We start from the raw sequence: 17630 nt of genomic DNA on the forward strand, positions 1-17630 counted from the left end.
TGGGTTTGTTTTTATAGCAATACCATGTTTTGATTACTCAGCTTTGTAATATAGTGAAATCCAGAAGATTGATTCCTTCAGCTTTGTTCTTCTTTCTCAAGATTTCTTTGCTATTTGGGGGTCTTTTCTGATTCCAACAAATTTTAGGATTTTTTTTCTATTTCTATGAAAGATGCCATTGGAATATTTACTGGGATTATACTGCATCTACATATTTCTTTGGGTAATATGGACTTTTTTATAATAATATAAAGTCTTCCCATCCATAAAAACAGAATTATCTTTCCATATTTCTTTTTCAGTTTTTTTTCCATCATAGTCTGGTAGTTTTGGTGTACATATCTTTCATCTCCTTAGTCAAATGTATTCCTAAGTATTTTATTCTTTTTGATGCTTTAGTGGTATTTTTATTTGGTTGGGATTTTGAAATCTGGCAAAAAGACCATTTTCATGGGTCATTTCATTTCAAACCATCATTCATTTACTACATCTGAGAACTTTGTTCCTAGAACTGCCACCTTAGTTTAATCTAAAGAGGTAACTGCCACTGACACCTGACCTACTTAGACCTAAGTCTCACTCGCAAACACCCCATGCGGGAGGAAAAGCAGCCTGCTGGTTTCTCGGTTTCTCAGCTCTCAGCTGTGAGGAATCCTAGGTTACCCTGGCAATGAGGCAGAAAACTGCAAACAGCCTGACCAGCAAAGCAGAAAGGAGGCAAAAGAAAGCCCGACCTAATTTATAAAATTAACAGTACTATTTGATTTCATACAATAAAATAGTTATGAACTTTAAGAACCCTGATGGATAATTCATGATCTGATAATCTTTCTAAAAATAAGCCCTCTACATTGTGTAACATCAGGTACTAATTAAAATTGTAAAGTGCTCAAATAAATAAATGAAATTTACACCCAAACAGTATTTACAAACAGGCCTCTCATGAATATAATTCTTCCCTGAACGTGTATTTTGTGTAGTCCTCTTTCCTCTCATGACTGACATTCTGCAGGATTATACCTGGTTTTGTTTCATTGCCATGCTTTTATTTTTGAATATCATTGACACATTAGCATTACCACTGTATTTTTAAACTTATATCTCCATCTGATCATGCTTTAGTATAAGGTGTTTTATCATCCTCACTGCTTCTAAAAAAGATACCAGGAATACACTTTTAGTAAGACAGGATTTTAGAAACAAAAATGATAACCAGGAGACAAAGGAAGCTTTTGACAGTGAGCCTAGTTTTATGCATTAAAATAAACTAACAAACTTACTGAAAAATGTTTAAGGGGCATTTTACATTTTATGTTTTCAGTTTTTAAATATTTTAAACAATTACGTAAGCTAGAACCCTGATTTGTCTACCAATACCATAGGGACAATTAGCTTATTTTCAGAGGTAACTTTTCAATAAGGATAATTTGCTAAGAAATAAAACAAATAGGGTGACACTCAAAATGTGAACCCGAAGCCCATTTTGGAGGCAGTCAGTAAGCAAGAGTCTCTCTCGCATACTAACCAGGATATTCATACTTGACCCCGAATTCTTGAATGATTGGCCTCCAAAATTTCCCTTGCAGTTTTCCAGTGTTCCGCTTCTACACATAGCAATTCAGAACCAATACTAATCCAGTGGCATTTTGCAAGTAATTGAGAGTATATTTTTCAAATACAATCTATGCATAATACCATGATTGCGGTACCGCAGGGGGAAATGAAAGCTTAACCAAACCTTACTGAAACATAATTGAGAGTCTGCCTGAAATCAAGAAGATCACAGAAATATTTAGTATTGTGTCTCAGTTTGTGTTAAGTACTTTCAAAAGGTATTGAACACTAAAAGCATATAATATAAAAGGGAAAGTTGAATTCTTGATTTTTGCTCTGAACATTTTCACTCAATATAAGAAACATGAAAAAAAATGTGTTCAGTTCCTCCACACGTAAACCATTTGTCATCCATTTAAAAATTTTTATACTTCATTTCTTTACCAAAAATCTTGTGATATCTGATCCATGCTTTGATGCTAGATATTGTCTTCTCCCCTGGCTTCTTTCCTTAGCTTGTCTGGCAGTTCTCTAAAAGTTAAAAAATATACAAGTGTACACCTGTTAGGAAAAGAGTCCTGGTTTCAGAATCTCAAAAACTTTTCTGTATTTCATCACATCCACTTCCCAGTGCTTTGCCCTTAGGGTGGACACCAAGCCACAAGCAGAGGACTCTAGGAGCTCTGCTAAGTGCTCTGAGGTCCTAAGTTCCCTTAGGACCAGATGCTTTGGGGGAAGGATTTTCTCACCAGTGAGACTGTGAATCCCTCAATCAGTGACTACAGGATGCCCTGATTCTCCTTATTGAAGTGATGGCATATATACGGTGTCTTGTGATTTCTCACAAAGGGGTGTGTGTAAGGCCTACCTGCTTCCTATTCTGTGGGCTCAGAAGCCACTCCCAAGCCAATGCAGAAAAACAAAATGAGGTAGATCAAAAATGGAATTCTTCTGCTATCCCCACAAATAAAATTTCTCATGTGAACCTAAAATGATTATAGAAAGGATGGGTTTTCCTTTTGCTCTCTCTTAATTCTCCTATAGGCTTGAATGTGCTAATAATTTTCACAGCTGAGAATCAGAGGACTTTTTCCCCAGCTGAAGTTCATGTAAATATGAAGTTATCCAGTTGGATGGGGTGGGGAGAAAAAAGAGGGTTAAAACTAAAAATAAAACAAAATAAACCCCTTATATTACAAGATCCTATTTATGTAAAAATTCTATTTGTGAATACTGAAATAAGGCTAAGAGTGCTTATACAACATGAACACTGGCAAAGGATCTGAACAGTTTTCAAAAGTGTAAATAACTGATGAGCATTTTTTAAAAACCTCAGTGTCTTTGGTAAACAAAATAGTGGCAGGCCATTATTCTCCCTCGGTGGAGTGGAAAGACAGTAGTAGAATACAGTCCTTTGGAAAACAGCTTGAAGGTGAATTCCTACTACATGATTCCGACTCCATGATTTTATATCTGAGAATCTATCTTAAGGAACAACCTCCAAAAGTAAAGAATAGTGTGTAAACGGAAAATATAAACAACTTCAATGCTGATCAGTATGGGAATGGCTAAATAAACTATAGTAGACATATATATACTCAGTAGAATAATGTGTAGCCATTTTGGATGATAAACATGAATGCTTATCATGGGAACATGGGAAAATGTTTAAATCTTGCCATGATTGTAAGAAAAGCAAGATACAAATTTATATATTGAATGTATGCTTCTTTCTAAGAAAATTTTAATCAGGAGATCCTTTAGCTAGATGGCCTGTTAAAAATTCATCTTAGTTGTTTAATAATACTGTTATATTTTTCCCTCCTGCTTTAAACTACAGGTAATTGCTCAAAAGGGTGCCAAGATGAACAGGTTTTGCATTTTGGCCAGGAGTGTAATGGTTGCATGTTCAACTGAGTTGGTCCTAGAAAGAATTTATTAATGTTCTCTGACATTTTAGAGAACATTAACAAATTAGAACATTAGCTGCAAATGCAAACATATGTTAGTGCCCCCGGTCAGTAGTCTTTAAAGTTGATGGTGTGGGTCTCTTCAATATTGTGTGAGTTACATTAATTTTCTTCTAGGTGGTGGTGACAATTTCCTGTCCTAAAATGAATTCAAAGGAAAGCTACTTCTCTTCTCTCTGAGACTGAGAACTTACATCAGCCTCGAGAGGAAACTCAGGTGATGAGGGGAAAAAAGGCATCTCGCATCCCGGACAAGGGATACAGATTCATCCACTCAGCCTCCCACTCCTATATACACACTTTTCTACTTGCTGTTCCAGGATGAAGACACATGGGTTTGTAGAGCCCCACTCACCTCTCTGTGACACAGTGTGCAGAGGGTCTGCAGGTTGTCCAGGGAGCACTGTCCTCCTCCACCGGACACAGGCTTGATGTGGTCCACCTGCCAGAAATGCCCTTCTCCTGGGTTTCTTATCATTTCATTAAGCTGCAGTAAGAACACAAGATCAGCACTTTTCAATATACGCTGTGGGAACTGTTGGTTTTGCCTGGTGCAATCATGTTTATACAGCAAAATCACAGTGAAAAATACATTAGGATGGCTTTTTATAGCTTTTATTGTGAATAGGAAAAAAGCCTCTAGGTTAGCAATTTGAAAGCAATAAAATATGTTTCTGAAAAAGTTCTTTTTCCCTTACCTAACCCATTTTGAAAAAATTACAAGCAAGTATAAAATACCAAGACTCCTGACATATTGGGAAAAATTACTTGCTTCTGCACCTTTGAGCTAGTTTAGATAGTCACTAAAAGAAAATTATGAAAAGAATAAGATCGGACTAGAAATAAAAACTTCTGAATATTACTGAGTCAAATAATTTTTAATTATTGACCTAAGTTCATTTGTTACTATAAACAGTGAAAGTTTAATATTAGCAGCTGTCACCCGGAACCTTTATGCGATTCATCTGGGAACCTCCCCAGTTCCATGGATTGGAATGAAGTTTCTATGATAGACCTCTATCATTGGCATATCTGGAATAAACAAAGATGTGCACGTAAAGCAGCGTTATTTAGGCTGGCTCACATGTATACACTTTATATTTTATCTGTGATGACCTACATTAAAATGGGATGTATTTTAACATTTTGCCCGAGGCAGTAAAACCAGCTCATTGCACAGCATTGCAGTTTTTTCAGTATGATAAAGAGGAATATGAAGCTTATTTTTATTGGCATGGTCTTGGACAAGGACGAAATTAAAATCAGCTGTGTGCTGTGGGCCATGGGAACCTGTGTCATAGTTCTAAAGCACTTTGTTAGACATGTGGAGGCAGAGGGACCTGATCAGCAGTGCCCAGCCCGAGAGAAGCTCCGAGAGGCAGCAAGCTGGAGTGGTAAACTGTCCAGCTGAGGCTGGCATTGTTAGAAGCAGTTACAAATGGCAGTCTTGTGCATCAAGAAAATGACTCGTTCTTAGGAAAACAAAATCCATTTTGTCTGCTTTTTGTGACCAATTCTTTTGCTCTCAAGTCTCTCCTCTGATGGACTCTAATCCAGATGTCCTTCTTTATTCCTCCTAGTAATTCCCTGACCAATCACTTGGGGTCAGTCTTCAACATCTTGAATTTAACTCTTAAAACAATCACTCCCTCTCTGGCTGATCCTCCCCAATATGAACCCTGTGGTGCTCCCTAGCCTTGGAGCACTTTTGCTTTAGTAGACTATGTTATAACTTCTGCATTCCTGGACAGGCTGCTTTCAAGAAGTCCTTGAGTTCTTTCACTGTGTGTCTTCTGGAAGACTCTGCTCTGAGGCAGCAGACAGTAAATGCAGTCTGGCTGACACCCCTGGGATGGGTACAGTGTGTCCCTCACCAATTAGACAAAAGGATATTTCAGGAACTCTGGGTATCATGAAGGAAATAGTGTATTTCCCTAGCTCTCAAAGTCATGCTAATTCATCTTTGCAGAGATGCTTAATTAATTCCGTCATTATTTGGTGGTTTTAGGCAAGTAAAAATGTCTGATTTGACCAACTGGCAGAAATTTATCCATTATTTTAGTGGGAGAGAATGGCTCAGGAGAGATTTTTTAAAATTAAGGATACTACAGAATTATATATTTAGTTCTAGTTTGAAACTTAGAACTGATTAGATCACAACATTAGATACCAGTTGAGTTTTGGAAATAATGGCAAATATTGATGACTGTTTTCTAAAAATAATATATTTTTAAATAAATTGCTCTGCTAAAATTACATTTTATAATGAGATGAACAGAAATATTTTCTTCTCATTGTAATAACTACATTCTGGGGTTATCTGTTTGTCTCTTGTCATTCAATACTAACATCAGGAAAAGTGGAACAGTGAGACCATAGGTACTTCTTGATGGAATGTATCATCTGTTAAGATCTCTTCCCAAAATAATTTAATCAGAATCTAATTAAGCCACTATATCTAATAACTATTATTCTGGAATCAGGGGGATAGGGAAACATGTCAAATAATACCATGAGGATACAGGAAGACAAATCCATAATGTGGGAAATCCTACAGGCAAATGATCCAGTTTCTTGAACAATCAATGGTATAAAAAAAGGGATGGGGTGATATTATAGATTAATTGGAGCATAAGAGATGTAATGAACAAAAGCAGTGTGTGGGTCATATTGTGTTCCTAATTTGAACAACTGCAAAAAGACATTTTGAGACACTTAACTGACTGAGCCACCTAGGTGCCTTACTTTAAAAAAGAAAAGAAAATGTCTGGAATTTGCTTTAAAATAATTCTAGGAGAGGGTCATCTGGGTTGCTCAGTGGTTGTGCATCTGCTTTTGGCTCGGGACGTGATCCTGGGGTCCTGGGATCGAGTCCCGCATCACGCTCCCCACGGGGAACCTGTTTCTCCCTCTGCCTATGTCTCTGTCTCTATGTGTCTCTCAGGAATAAATGAATAAAATCTTTAAAAAAATAATTCTAGGAGAAAAAAAGAACTGAGATGAGAAATGAAAACGAAGGCAAAGTATTGATAACTGTTCAAGTTGGGTGATGGGTCTGTGGGTTGATTATGCTACTTTCGTATGTACATTTTCAGAAACTGCCATATTAAAAAGTTTTTTAAAAAGTGAGTATTCATCACTCAGTACAATGAGGCCTTCTATCAGCCACATGGTTATAATTTACCTGTTCTAATGGGAGCTTTGAGATCCAGGTAATGTCCAGAAGATTCTTCCTCTGACTTTTTGGGGCATCTCTCAGACATAAAAACAGTTCTTGTGCATTCACATTACATAGCTGACACACACCGTGTTCAATTTCAAATACTTTGGCTCGCAGGTAATTGTTATTAGATCGAATCCAAAACTCTTCCTGACATTTCACAGAGCAAAACCGTGAATCCCAAGCGTTCACTTTACACTCTTGCTTAGTTTGGCAAGTGGGTTGCTGACAGCGAAGGCAAAGTGGATTTCCTTCATTATCCACAGCTTGCAGATAGCCTTTGGATATAGAAGGCTTCACAGTGAGATCGGCTTGGGCTATGCAGGGATTTAGAAATGGGACACACACTCCGTCATCAAGGAACTTTCTAGAATTGAGCAAAACATGGAATAAGTAGCAAACACTTACACTAGTAAATAGTCACTGCATCATATAATGAACAGTCTTCGAAGTTTCAATACTGATAAACAGTAAATGTAGGACCCCCAGATACTGTGATTCGGCATGGAAACAAAACAGCTATAGTCAGCACTTGAAGCCCCATGCCAAATAAAGGAAAGAATGGTGTGTTAAAAAAAAAAAAAGCAATTTGAATAAAAATATGCTGCCTCTCTTGGGAATTTAGATATCTTCAAGTTAAACAATCAGACTTTGAAATATCTGGAGAAGTAGGAAAATGAGAAGTTAGAAAATGCTTCTTCAGGCTGGGAAAAGACAGCTGAATATAAGACTCCACCTGAAGTTGGGGCCACCATGCTCTGCTGTGAGGCCACACACCTCGGCAGGACAGAGAGGCCATTACGAAGGCTTCCATGATGTCCTCTGGCAGCCCCTGCTGGCCTCCAGCAAACAGTCACACCCATAGAGTGACACAGCCAAGGTGCTAAGTGTTTTTAGGAACTAGGACATTAGACTTGCTAAATATGTGCCTCCTACAGGTAAACTCAGATTTGACTGAATTAAAATGAGAAATGACACATGACAGGACATGCACTCAATTTATTAAAAGGAAAAGGTACATTACTCAATTATGTTGAAAAGTCCTACATGGAATTACAACAACTGCTTCCTATTTTCCGTGACTATTAGAAGTGTTAAAAGAAAAACTCCTTGTGATCAAAAGAGATTATGATTGGGAACATCTAGTGTCTTTGGGTGAGTCACCTGGTCTACCTGGTCTCAGGGTCCTTCTGATTTCTAAGGTGAGGACATCCTATTCCTCACAGGGTTGCTGGGAGGATGGAGGAGCTACCGTATTGTGAAAGCTCTTTCTGACCTATAAGCAGCCACATCAAGGTAAAGTAAGAGCATAAATACAAATACAGAAATTTAAAGGAGTACATGTAGTACCACTATGTCCTCGTTAATGAAACCTTACTGTGTAGAAGGATCTCGTGGTCCAGACTCCTTTGTGATCAGACGGACATGGCCCCCATCCTTCTTCACCTTGTCCAGTGAGGCCACAGCAACATCTTCTTTGGTAATGTATCTAAAACAATGACATGCTAATAAGTAGATTTCCTCTCTCACCTCTAAGATTGTCTCTATTTCATGCTCACATTCCTCCTTGTAAAAGCAAGAGAAGAGGCAAGACAGGAGTCTTCATGGTGCTGATACTAACATTAATTAGGGAATATTTCCTACCTTTCCACTGGCCTCCAAGTGTGTAAAATATATCTCTGTTCCAAATTGGTTTTCTCAAGATTTACTTTTCTAAGACATTGAAGAGTCAATCAGTATCCTTTAGACCAGTTTTCACTTAGGGGACAAAAGGTGTGGGTGTAGGAATAAGAAACTATCAAATACATGCATAACTGACAGCTATGAATAAACAGCTTGCCCAGCTGCTTCCGAGAATCTCTCACTGCATGTTTACCCCTCAGGAGGGATCCTCAAATCACCTTGATCAGTTCTAACAGTGTAGCAGCATACTCGGGTACAGTGATTCTCTTTTTAGTTAACTAGGTTCCATCACATCTTCTATAATCTTAAGGCTATTTCCATTATTATCAGCCATACAGGGCTTATGGAATCTTCCACTGAAATAAAGCCAGTCTTGATGTGGGATTCAGAACCTTATTACACAACACTATCGATACCACACAATGGTTTAGGGACTGGAAATAAAGAGGAAAGCTATTCCAATTAAAGGTGACGGGGGAATTTAAGTAGGTAAAATGCAATTACCCAATTAATTCCTTCTAATTAGCATGGCCCACTTTCTCTGGTAGTTTACACTTATTGTAGTTTTTTTTTTCTTTTTTAATTAGTTTAAACATGAATTTCTTCATATTTTCAAGTACTTCTTAATTTGGTGTCTTGACAATAAAATTAAAGTTAAATCACGATGGAATTGTGCAATTGTGGGTAAAATGTTAGAAATTAGCTTTTCTATTAAAGTAGATTTAATAATTAACAGATTTGCTTCTTTTTATAAACTTAGTTTTTTGACTAGGTGATATATGTACATATATCAAAACTCAAAAGGCATGTAGTGGTGTATATGGTGAAGAGCAAGTTTACCGCCCATCCCCATTGCCTACCCCAAAGTTATCTCTATGACCAGTTTTTGATATATCCTTTTAGAAGTAATTCTTTTCTGTGTATAGGTTATACCTTTTATTTTTTATTGACACATAATTCACATGCCATAAAACTTATAAAGTTTATATTTCAGTGCATTCTAGTTTATTCACAAGGTTCTCCACCATCACCACTAATTCCAGAACATTTTCATCATCCCAAAAAGAAACCTGTACTTATTTGCAGTCACTCCTCATTATATTTTTTATTTTTAAAAACAAATGGTAGCACAAAATACTAATCTCCACTTTGTTCTTTCTACCTACACATACACCTCTGAGACCTTTCCGTATCAGTACACATGGGCTGCCCTATTTTTTTTAATGATTGCATGTTATTCCATTATTTGAATAAACCATATGTTTAATCAGTTTTGATTAATGGCATTTAGGCTGTTCTAGTCTCTATCAAAACAATGCTGTGATATCCCTATACATATTTCTACACATTAAACACATGGTAAGTAAATTTTCTGGAAGCAGAATTGCTGAATTGCTGGGTCAGAGGTCTTGGGTGCTTTAAATCTGGATAGATTTTGACTCATTGTTCTCTCCCTTGGGTCTGCTGGCAATTCAGGAGAGGACCTGTTTTCTCACACTTAAACTAGCACAAGATATGTCAGTTAAAAACATCTCTGCTAATGGTGATATACATCTCATTATAGCTTTAAATCTGCACTTTTCCTATTAAGAGTGCCTCTCTTTTCATATATTTGAATTTCTACTGGTGTGTTGTTCTGAAGCAAAAGAAAAAAGGAATCACAGCAAATTCTTTCAGAATTCTCTAACTTGCCCTTTTGGTTCCTAAATTTCCCACGTCCCCCTACTCCCCAATTCTTCAACCATTTTATTCCCTTGACAAAAGCACTTCACTAAAGTATTTCAGTGGATTCTAATGAACTCAAACACTGCCTGGCTTTGAGGGGCAAGGGGATATTAAGCCTTGCCTCAGGTATTATTCAATGTTTAAAAGCTTAGAAACCTAATTCAGTAACTTTAAAAGATGCTGAGAAATCTATTCAGAGACTTAAGAACTAAAAATAACTTTTTTCCTACAAGAGATTTAAGCACAAAATTTTGAAACCACAAGAAACAGATCAATCAGCCCCAAAGCGGGAGGTTGGCAACTTTTCAAACACAGTTGTGAGTTACCAACATTTAATTTTCCAGTGAGGTTTGCTGGGAAGTTGATGTAAGTATACCACCTCTCAAAAGGATTATGGCAAATCCCAATTTTCACAAATAGGGAGGGAGAATATTGTCTACTAAAGTAATTCCTGGATGGGGAAGTCTTTGGAAGATGGCAAATTTTGCAAGAAAAGAAGAGTGTGTGGGAAGTGGCCCACAACAGTGAAAAAAACAGTGCTGGGCTCTAGGTGCTGACTTGCTTCGGGGGTCAAAATAAACCCCTGGCATCATAAACCTAACAGGGCCCCAAGGGAAGCAGGCCTGCCTCTGACTTACGGGAACTCAGAAACAGTACCTGGTGATGATCTTGGCTTCCACTCACATTTAAGACTGAGCTACTCAAAAGCTAATTGCAAATTCTGAGGTTGGATGGGTCCTGTGAACTGGTGGATGCCACTATAGGATAATCTGGCTGGAGATCTAGTCACTGCTTAAAATTAGTATCCATGTGTCTTTATTCTAAGGCCATTCTGTTTTTGTTTTTTGTTTTTTTCTTCAGAGAAGAATCCTCTAATTTTCTGCTAGGAAGTAAAATGTGGTTTCTAGTATGTTGGAGTGGAGAAACTGGAAGTGGAGAAAGGGGCCCGAGAAGTGCTGGTTTCCAATGTAACGCCTCTCCCTTTATCTCCACTAAGTCTGGTGTTTCCAAGGCCGATGTCTCTCTGGTTCAGTTTTCAGTAGAAAGTAAACTGGTAGGACAGCGGGAGGCGAGGCATCCACTGTCCACCCGCTCCTCATACAGACTTCCAATCAGTGCTGTTGTGTAGCCTGATCTTTCACACTTGCTTTCAGAGACAGTTACTCCAAGTCTGGGACTTGCTGGGGTTGTCCAGCAAGAACCCGCACGCTTCCCTGAAGCACACCCCTCAGCAGGTACACAGCTTTCGTTCTCATGGCTCTTTATGCTAAGTCCATCTGCCTGGAGCCCTCCCTCATTCCTTCTATCTCTGATCAGTGGCCAAGGTCTCCAGATCTACATCCTAACACCTCTCTTCATCTTTCTTCCCTTCCCATGGCTCCTAATAGTCTCTTGCATGGGAGGCAGTATCTTAACCATCTATCTCTAGCATTCCTGTCTCTGGAATGCAGTGCATCACTTCTCTAGGTCGTGTTGTAAAGGAACTTTGCAGATGTAATTAGGGTTACTAATCAGCCGACCTTAAGAAAGGGAGCATTGGGCAGCCCAGGTGGCTCAGTGGTTTAGCACCGCCTTCGGCCCAGGGCATGATCCTGGAGACCTGGGATCGAGTCCTGCATCAGGCTCCCTGCATGGAGCCTGCTTCTCTCTCTGCCTGTGTCTCTGCCTCACTCTCTCTCTCTGTGTCTCTCGTAAATAAATAAAATCTAAAAAAAAAAAAAAAAAAAAAGAAGAAGAAGAAAGAAAGGGAGCAATTCTAAGCACAAGAAGGACTTGACACACCATTGCTGGCCCTGAGGTGTAGGAGCCCCTGTGCTAGAATAGAAAGAAGCCTCAAGAAGCTAAGGGCAGTCCCAACCCTCAGCAAGAAAAACCCAAGTCCTATAATCACAGGGAACTGAGTTCTGGTAACAACCTGAATGAGGGTGGAAAAGGATTCTTTCCAGACTCTCAGTGAGAGTCCATCCAGCCAACACCTTGAATTCAGCTTTATAAAATCCAGAGAAGAGAAAGGAGTTGAGCTATCTCAGACTTCTGATGTACAGAACTGTTGATTTTCTGTTTCTGATTTTCTGATGAATTTCTGTTGATTTCAGCTGCTGAGTTTGTGGTGATGTGTTAAGGCAGCAATAGAAAGCTAATGCAGGCTGCCTCCCCACTTCAAGTCCACCCATTTGATCTCCTAACTGCAGCCAGAACTGCTCAAAGACACAAATCTGAATACTGACTATGCTGCTTACCACACATTTTAGCTTTAATATATCATCTACATAAAATGTTATAGACAATGCCGTGTGTCTGACTTTGATTTATATTGATTTCATGACTTTTGCTTTTATACCTGATGGGCCACCTTTCTCAGGTGGTTCTTTTAAGTTATCATCTATGTGTGATGGGAAGGAAATAATGCCACAAGTCTAGAAATGGCTGGAGTGGGCTGTAAATTTAGTTAAGAAGGAAATTAAGGTCATGCAAGAGAAGACCAATAGTTCAACTAAGACAGTGGTAATGACAATGAGAAAACGTAGGAAATTGGAAGAAGTACTAAGAGAAACAGCATAGGCATCATGCTTTTTGTTACACGAGTGGATATCTGTAGTGCAAGGGTGTGTGTGCGTGTGTGTGTATTTATACGTATCAACACACACATATATTTTAAATATTTTTTTTTTTTAGTATAAAGTAACACATGGGAGAAATTTAAGCAGTACGGAAGAGTTTAGGTGAGTCCCAAACTGGCAGCTCACGGACAAATCCAACTAGTCAAAGGCCTTTAATTGATTCACATAGTATTTTACTTTTTAATCTGAATTTGAATGACTTCAGATGGGGTAGGCACTCTCCAGTTTGCCATACTTCTCCCCGCCCCCCACCTCAATCTTTTCTGGTTTTACACTTGATCTCATTTGTTCATTTATGGTTCCTGCTTTACTTTTAGTCATATGAGTTTGTGATCCAGGCCTCAAGTACCAAGTCCCTACCATCTCCACAAATCCCCTTTTACGTGGTCTACAACAAGATCCCTCATCAGGGGTACTACTGAGGTTTCAAAGCAGGTAGCTGTTTGGGAGTGCAATTCTGTTCACTGTAGGATTTTCAGCAGTATCTCAGGCCTCTAGCCACTAAATGCTCCATGGTTGTATCCCCTAATCGTAACACACTAAAAGGTCTCCTAACATTGCCATCCTGGAGGGTAAAACTGCCCCCAGCTCAGAACCATCGTCTTAGAGAAACCTCTGGTAAGAGTTTCTAGGGCACTTCCAGGCACTTTCTTTTTCTTTTTCTTTTTTTTTCTTCCAGGCACTTTCTATGTCATAACAGCAATTACATATATCTGTATCTCCAGCCTTTTTTTATACTTCTTTCTACTCTTAATAATGTATCACAAGTATCATTCTCTATTCTCACATATGAATATACCATATGCCACACATTTTGCAACAGCTGAGGGATTTTTCACTGTATAGGGATATAAGCTATATGATCAACTGCAATCTCTCACTTACTGATGGACATTTTTCACCTGTGTGCATGGAAAAGGCTAGAGATCATAAACTGAGGGGGTGTGAGGATAAAGACACAGTACTGGTGTGTGGAAACAGCTGGAGCTCCAGGGGCTTGTGCTGCCATGTGGCCGTTCAGTTTGGTCCTTGGTGATCTCTTCCAAGCAGGAGCCAGGCAAAGAATAGCTGACTGAGCATCACCGCTTCATGATGAGGAAAGAGTCTACAGAGAAGGGGGCCCGAGGTCCCACAAGGGGGATACATGGACGGGGCAGAGATGATTATGATGCCAAGAAAGGAAAGTGAGTTTAGATTAGTTTAGATTAGATTTAGATTAGATTTGGATTAGGTTAGAAAGAAACCTGTAATGATTAAGGTAAAACACTTACAGAAGGACACACCTAACCTTTCCTTTTATTTTGTTTCTGACCATGGGCACGATAATAGTTCCCTCTGACCCTTTGGGTGCTGGTGGTCAAGCAGGACCAGCTCCCCTGCTGCACAGCACCCAGATTCACGCTTTGGGAGTGCAGGGCAGAGGCTCTTCTAACAGGGAAACGCCTTCCTGTTGTTAAACAGTATCCTCGGCTTGGCAGGTCACAGGTTGCAAAGCCTATGACTCTGGCCTCTCTCCTCATGAGTGAGACTCATGGTGACCAAGACCTGGAAAACCTAATCTTTTCCAGCAGATTGGATGAAATTCACAAAATATCTAATTATGTTGCTATAAAATAAGCTGTTATTTTATGTATGCTTTTCTCTTAACTCATCATTAGTTAAAAGATTTCATTAGTGGTTACATAAAATGTCTCAGATCAATCCCCCCATTACCCGTAGAAATAACCATGACCAATAATGAATCTACAAAATAAAAAAGAAAGACAAAGCATACCTTTTAGTAGTATTTTGCTTGGATTGTTGCTTTGTGATTTCTTCCAAAGCAAGAATTGGGCTACAGAACAGCCGCCCGCTTTTCCTGATTATTTTTTGCTTCATGGCAGTTAGACTACTCCATTCTCGAACAAACCTCAAAATCTGGCAGAAAATGAGGTAATGAAAAGAGTTACCAGCACACCAGGCATTTTCCTTTGAAAGTAAAGCCCCTTATCACATCAGAAAACTGCTGTTGTATTCTATCTCCAAAGAGGCTTCTGAATGTCACAATTTAAGGCTTTCTTCAGTTTGATGCTTCTTCATAGCTTTATTGTAAAATATCATGGCCAGTTCTGCAGAGGTCTCTTTCAACCTAAAGACTCTATAAAGACCCATTTCAGGATGCCCAGCATATTTCCCGGACGCACATAGGAACCAATGGCAGCAATGTGCTCAGCGAGACCCAAGGAGGCCCAGCTGTGAGGAGCACAAAGCCTGCAGAGGCCAGGGCAAGACCGGTCTTGGGGAGAGCAGGTCTTACAGTGGTGGCAGGTTTCACTGTAACATCTGAGAATCGCTTTGTACCCAACTACCTGAATTACCCCAGGAAAACAGTCATCAATAAAGCTGGGACATTTTTACCAGGGTTGCCATTAATCCTACTTATTGGTCAATTATATGTAACTGGCTATTATCTGGCAATCTGAGAATCAGGATTTGATGATACCAGAGAAAACAGCTCACTGGTACCTCTTCCTTTAAGATGGGTGCAGCTGACCCATGGGCAATGTTAGATTTCCACTCAAAGAGCAGAAACAATCACTATTTTCTTGTAAAAAATGGTACACTGCATGCCGTCAGCCCCACACATGTTGACATTTCTGAGCAGTGAAGATCAGTGGGCCACAGATCAGGCTTGAGGCTTCCTGAGCAGGTACTTGGCCTACAGCTGTATGCTGGTGCTTCTGACGATGCCAGAGTCACCCGGCACAGCATCGTCCCTGCTCTCAGAATGTGTCATCGCTAGAACTTAACTGTCAGAGATAAAATGTGCTCCTGTCAGATACAAATATCACAGTTGCTAATCCTGTGAATGAGAAATTAAACGATGTGAGGATAATTCTATCCACAGAAACAGCAACTCTAGGTGTGATCACTCACCAAGGAAACAGATCTCACTCACGTTTATTCTCAGCACCAAGGTAAATCATGGCAGTGCCTGGACTGATGAAAATGCGACCAGTGATTTGACTCTGCACCAGGCCATGAGGCAACTCTGCTTTTATTAAACCTAAAATGGTCTTAAATTACTCAACAGATTTTAACTTACAACAAACACACAGGACTGTTCTTACCAGGGAGCGATTTTGTTTCAGCTGAAAGCTTGCTGGTAAGTCTTCCCAAAGGTCTAATTTTATATCCAAGGGAATGAAGTTGCAGTTCATCTGGTTTCCTTCCTGATTATAGATTAGGAAGGCATTATTAATCCATCCTGTCTGTAGGTACTACTAATTATTTAAAAAGTAAAGAATCATATTATGGCGCAATATTCCCAATCTCCTAAAAGATAAATGGAGGTGGCACATTTTAACAGGAGTCCACCCACACAGCAGCCCTGCATGGACACTGAGCGCAGAGAGGGGCTGGGCTCCCCATGCTCTCTGCATGCCTCCACTGCTTTCTCTCTAAAGGGTAAAAAATACCATGTAGAGGGTTTAAACAGGAGGTTTAAACATAAGTAGTTCTTTTATAAAGGCGAAGAAAAACCTCTGCACATAAAAATCTATTCTATCAACAAAAGCTGAACCCATATTCTAATCCTCTCAGCTAAAAAGAAAGTTACAGCTTCCATAATCACTTTGGAAAAAACACACGAAAGTACTTAACATATTGATTCAAACATTAGACATGTAATGGTTACTCTAAAATCTGAATAAGGAATTGGGATTCTGGCTAAAACGAATAGCTCTTGGGACGCCTGGGTGGCTTAGCAGTTGAGAGCATCTGCCTTCGGCTCAGGGCGTGATCCCAGGATCCAGGATTGAGTCCCATATTGGGCTCCCCGCAGGGAGCCTGCTTCTCCCTCTGCCTGTGTCTCTGTCTCTCTGTCTCTGTCTCTCATGAAGAAATAAATAAAAACTTAAAAAAAAAAAAGAATAGCTCTTTAGAGGGATACTGTTACTACAACGTAGGACGCTAAACATCTGTTATTGATCTTCCTTTTAGGGGGTCTTCTTTTAGGCAGGGTACTAGGGTTTTTATCCAAATTCCTCCTTCCAGATTCACCTCAGCTCACCTTATCACTGTGAAAAGACCTGTTAATGTGTCCTTCGCTTAGTGTCTCATGTTTAGAAGATTAATTGAATTACATTTTATGGTAAAGGGACATGTAAGTATTCAGATCAGTCATACAAATGCACTTGACACTATGAAGAGAGATGTCAAGAAGGTGAGGTGGCCCACGCGACACAGGCTGGGTGCTGAGACTGTAAGATAGGTCAGTGAGGCTGGGACACCAGGACTTTGCAGTTTCTTTCCTATTTCCACCCAGAGGGGTAAAACCATTGATCAGATGATCCAGGATGCAGAGCTTTCACCGTATAGAATGAAAAATGTAAGGAGTTTTAGGGCTTCTGAATTCTGTGTTGTACTCTGCCTGGTGTCCGCCTTTTGGCTTCTCGACCTTCAATCCCCTCTGGGGACCAGTTCTCTGTTATTCTCGCGTGGTGGTCTGAGAACCAAGGCCTGGCGCCCTCCCCACACTGGAGATGTAGGTGGCTCAGGCACTCAGGCCTGCCTCCAGGTGAGCAGAGGAGAGGCCTTGGCACTCCCTCCACAGCCAGTGGTTCCACATAGTGGACAGGGGTCCGGGCCTTAAAGAGGAGCATGGTTCACGGTCTGCCTTCCTTCCTGGTGTCTCTCTCTGCTGTGGTCCCACCGCAGAGGCAGCATGGGGCTTCTGGCATTCACAATCCTAGTCATCTCCTAATCTTCTAGCAATCCCTTCTAATTGTTAGTTAGCACTGGAGAGATTGTTACACGGCCCACCATCTATCTCTATCTCTATTTCCTTTAGTGTAAAACCTATAACCTAAATTATCT

The 17630-nt window shown here is 39.7% G+C and overlaps 1 protein-coding gene across 5 annotated transcripts in view; it reads right to left on the bottom strand.

Annotated features, from left to right (window-relative positions):
- Positions 1–1225: 1225 nt before the first annotated feature.
- ZRANB3 (zinc finger RANBP2-type containing 3) overlaps positions 1226–17630 on the bottom strand; it is a 299997-nt gene continuing 283592 nt past the window's right edge. For 4 of the 5 annotated variants that reach the window (XM_072789025.1, XM_072789026.1, XM_072789023.1 and 1 more), the window contains 6 exons: positions 15884–15985; positions 14548–14690; positions 8123–8233; positions 6709–7111; positions 3880–4011; positions 1226–2085 (listed from right to left, as the gene is read on the bottom strand). In XM_072789025.1, coding sequence (XP_072645126.1) covers positions 1987–2085; positions 3880–4011; positions 6709–7111; positions 8123–8233; positions 14548–14690; positions 15884–15985 — 990 coding nt within the window. In that variant the 3' untranslated portion in view covers positions 1226–1986. Of the gene's footprint in view, positions 2086–3879; positions 4012–4383; positions 4557–6708; positions 7112–8122; positions 8234–14547; positions 14691–15883; positions 15986–17630 lie in introns of those variants that run through there. The other variant, XM_072789027.1, reaches the window with a different exon arrangement.

The sequence above is a fragment of the Canis lupus genome, chromosome 20, assembly GCF_048164855.1.
Source record: "Canis lupus baileyi chromosome 20, mCanLup2.hap1, whole genome shotgun sequence".
Classification (NCBI taxonomy): Eukaryota; Metazoa; Chordata; class Mammalia; order Carnivora; family Canidae; genus Canis; species Canis lupus.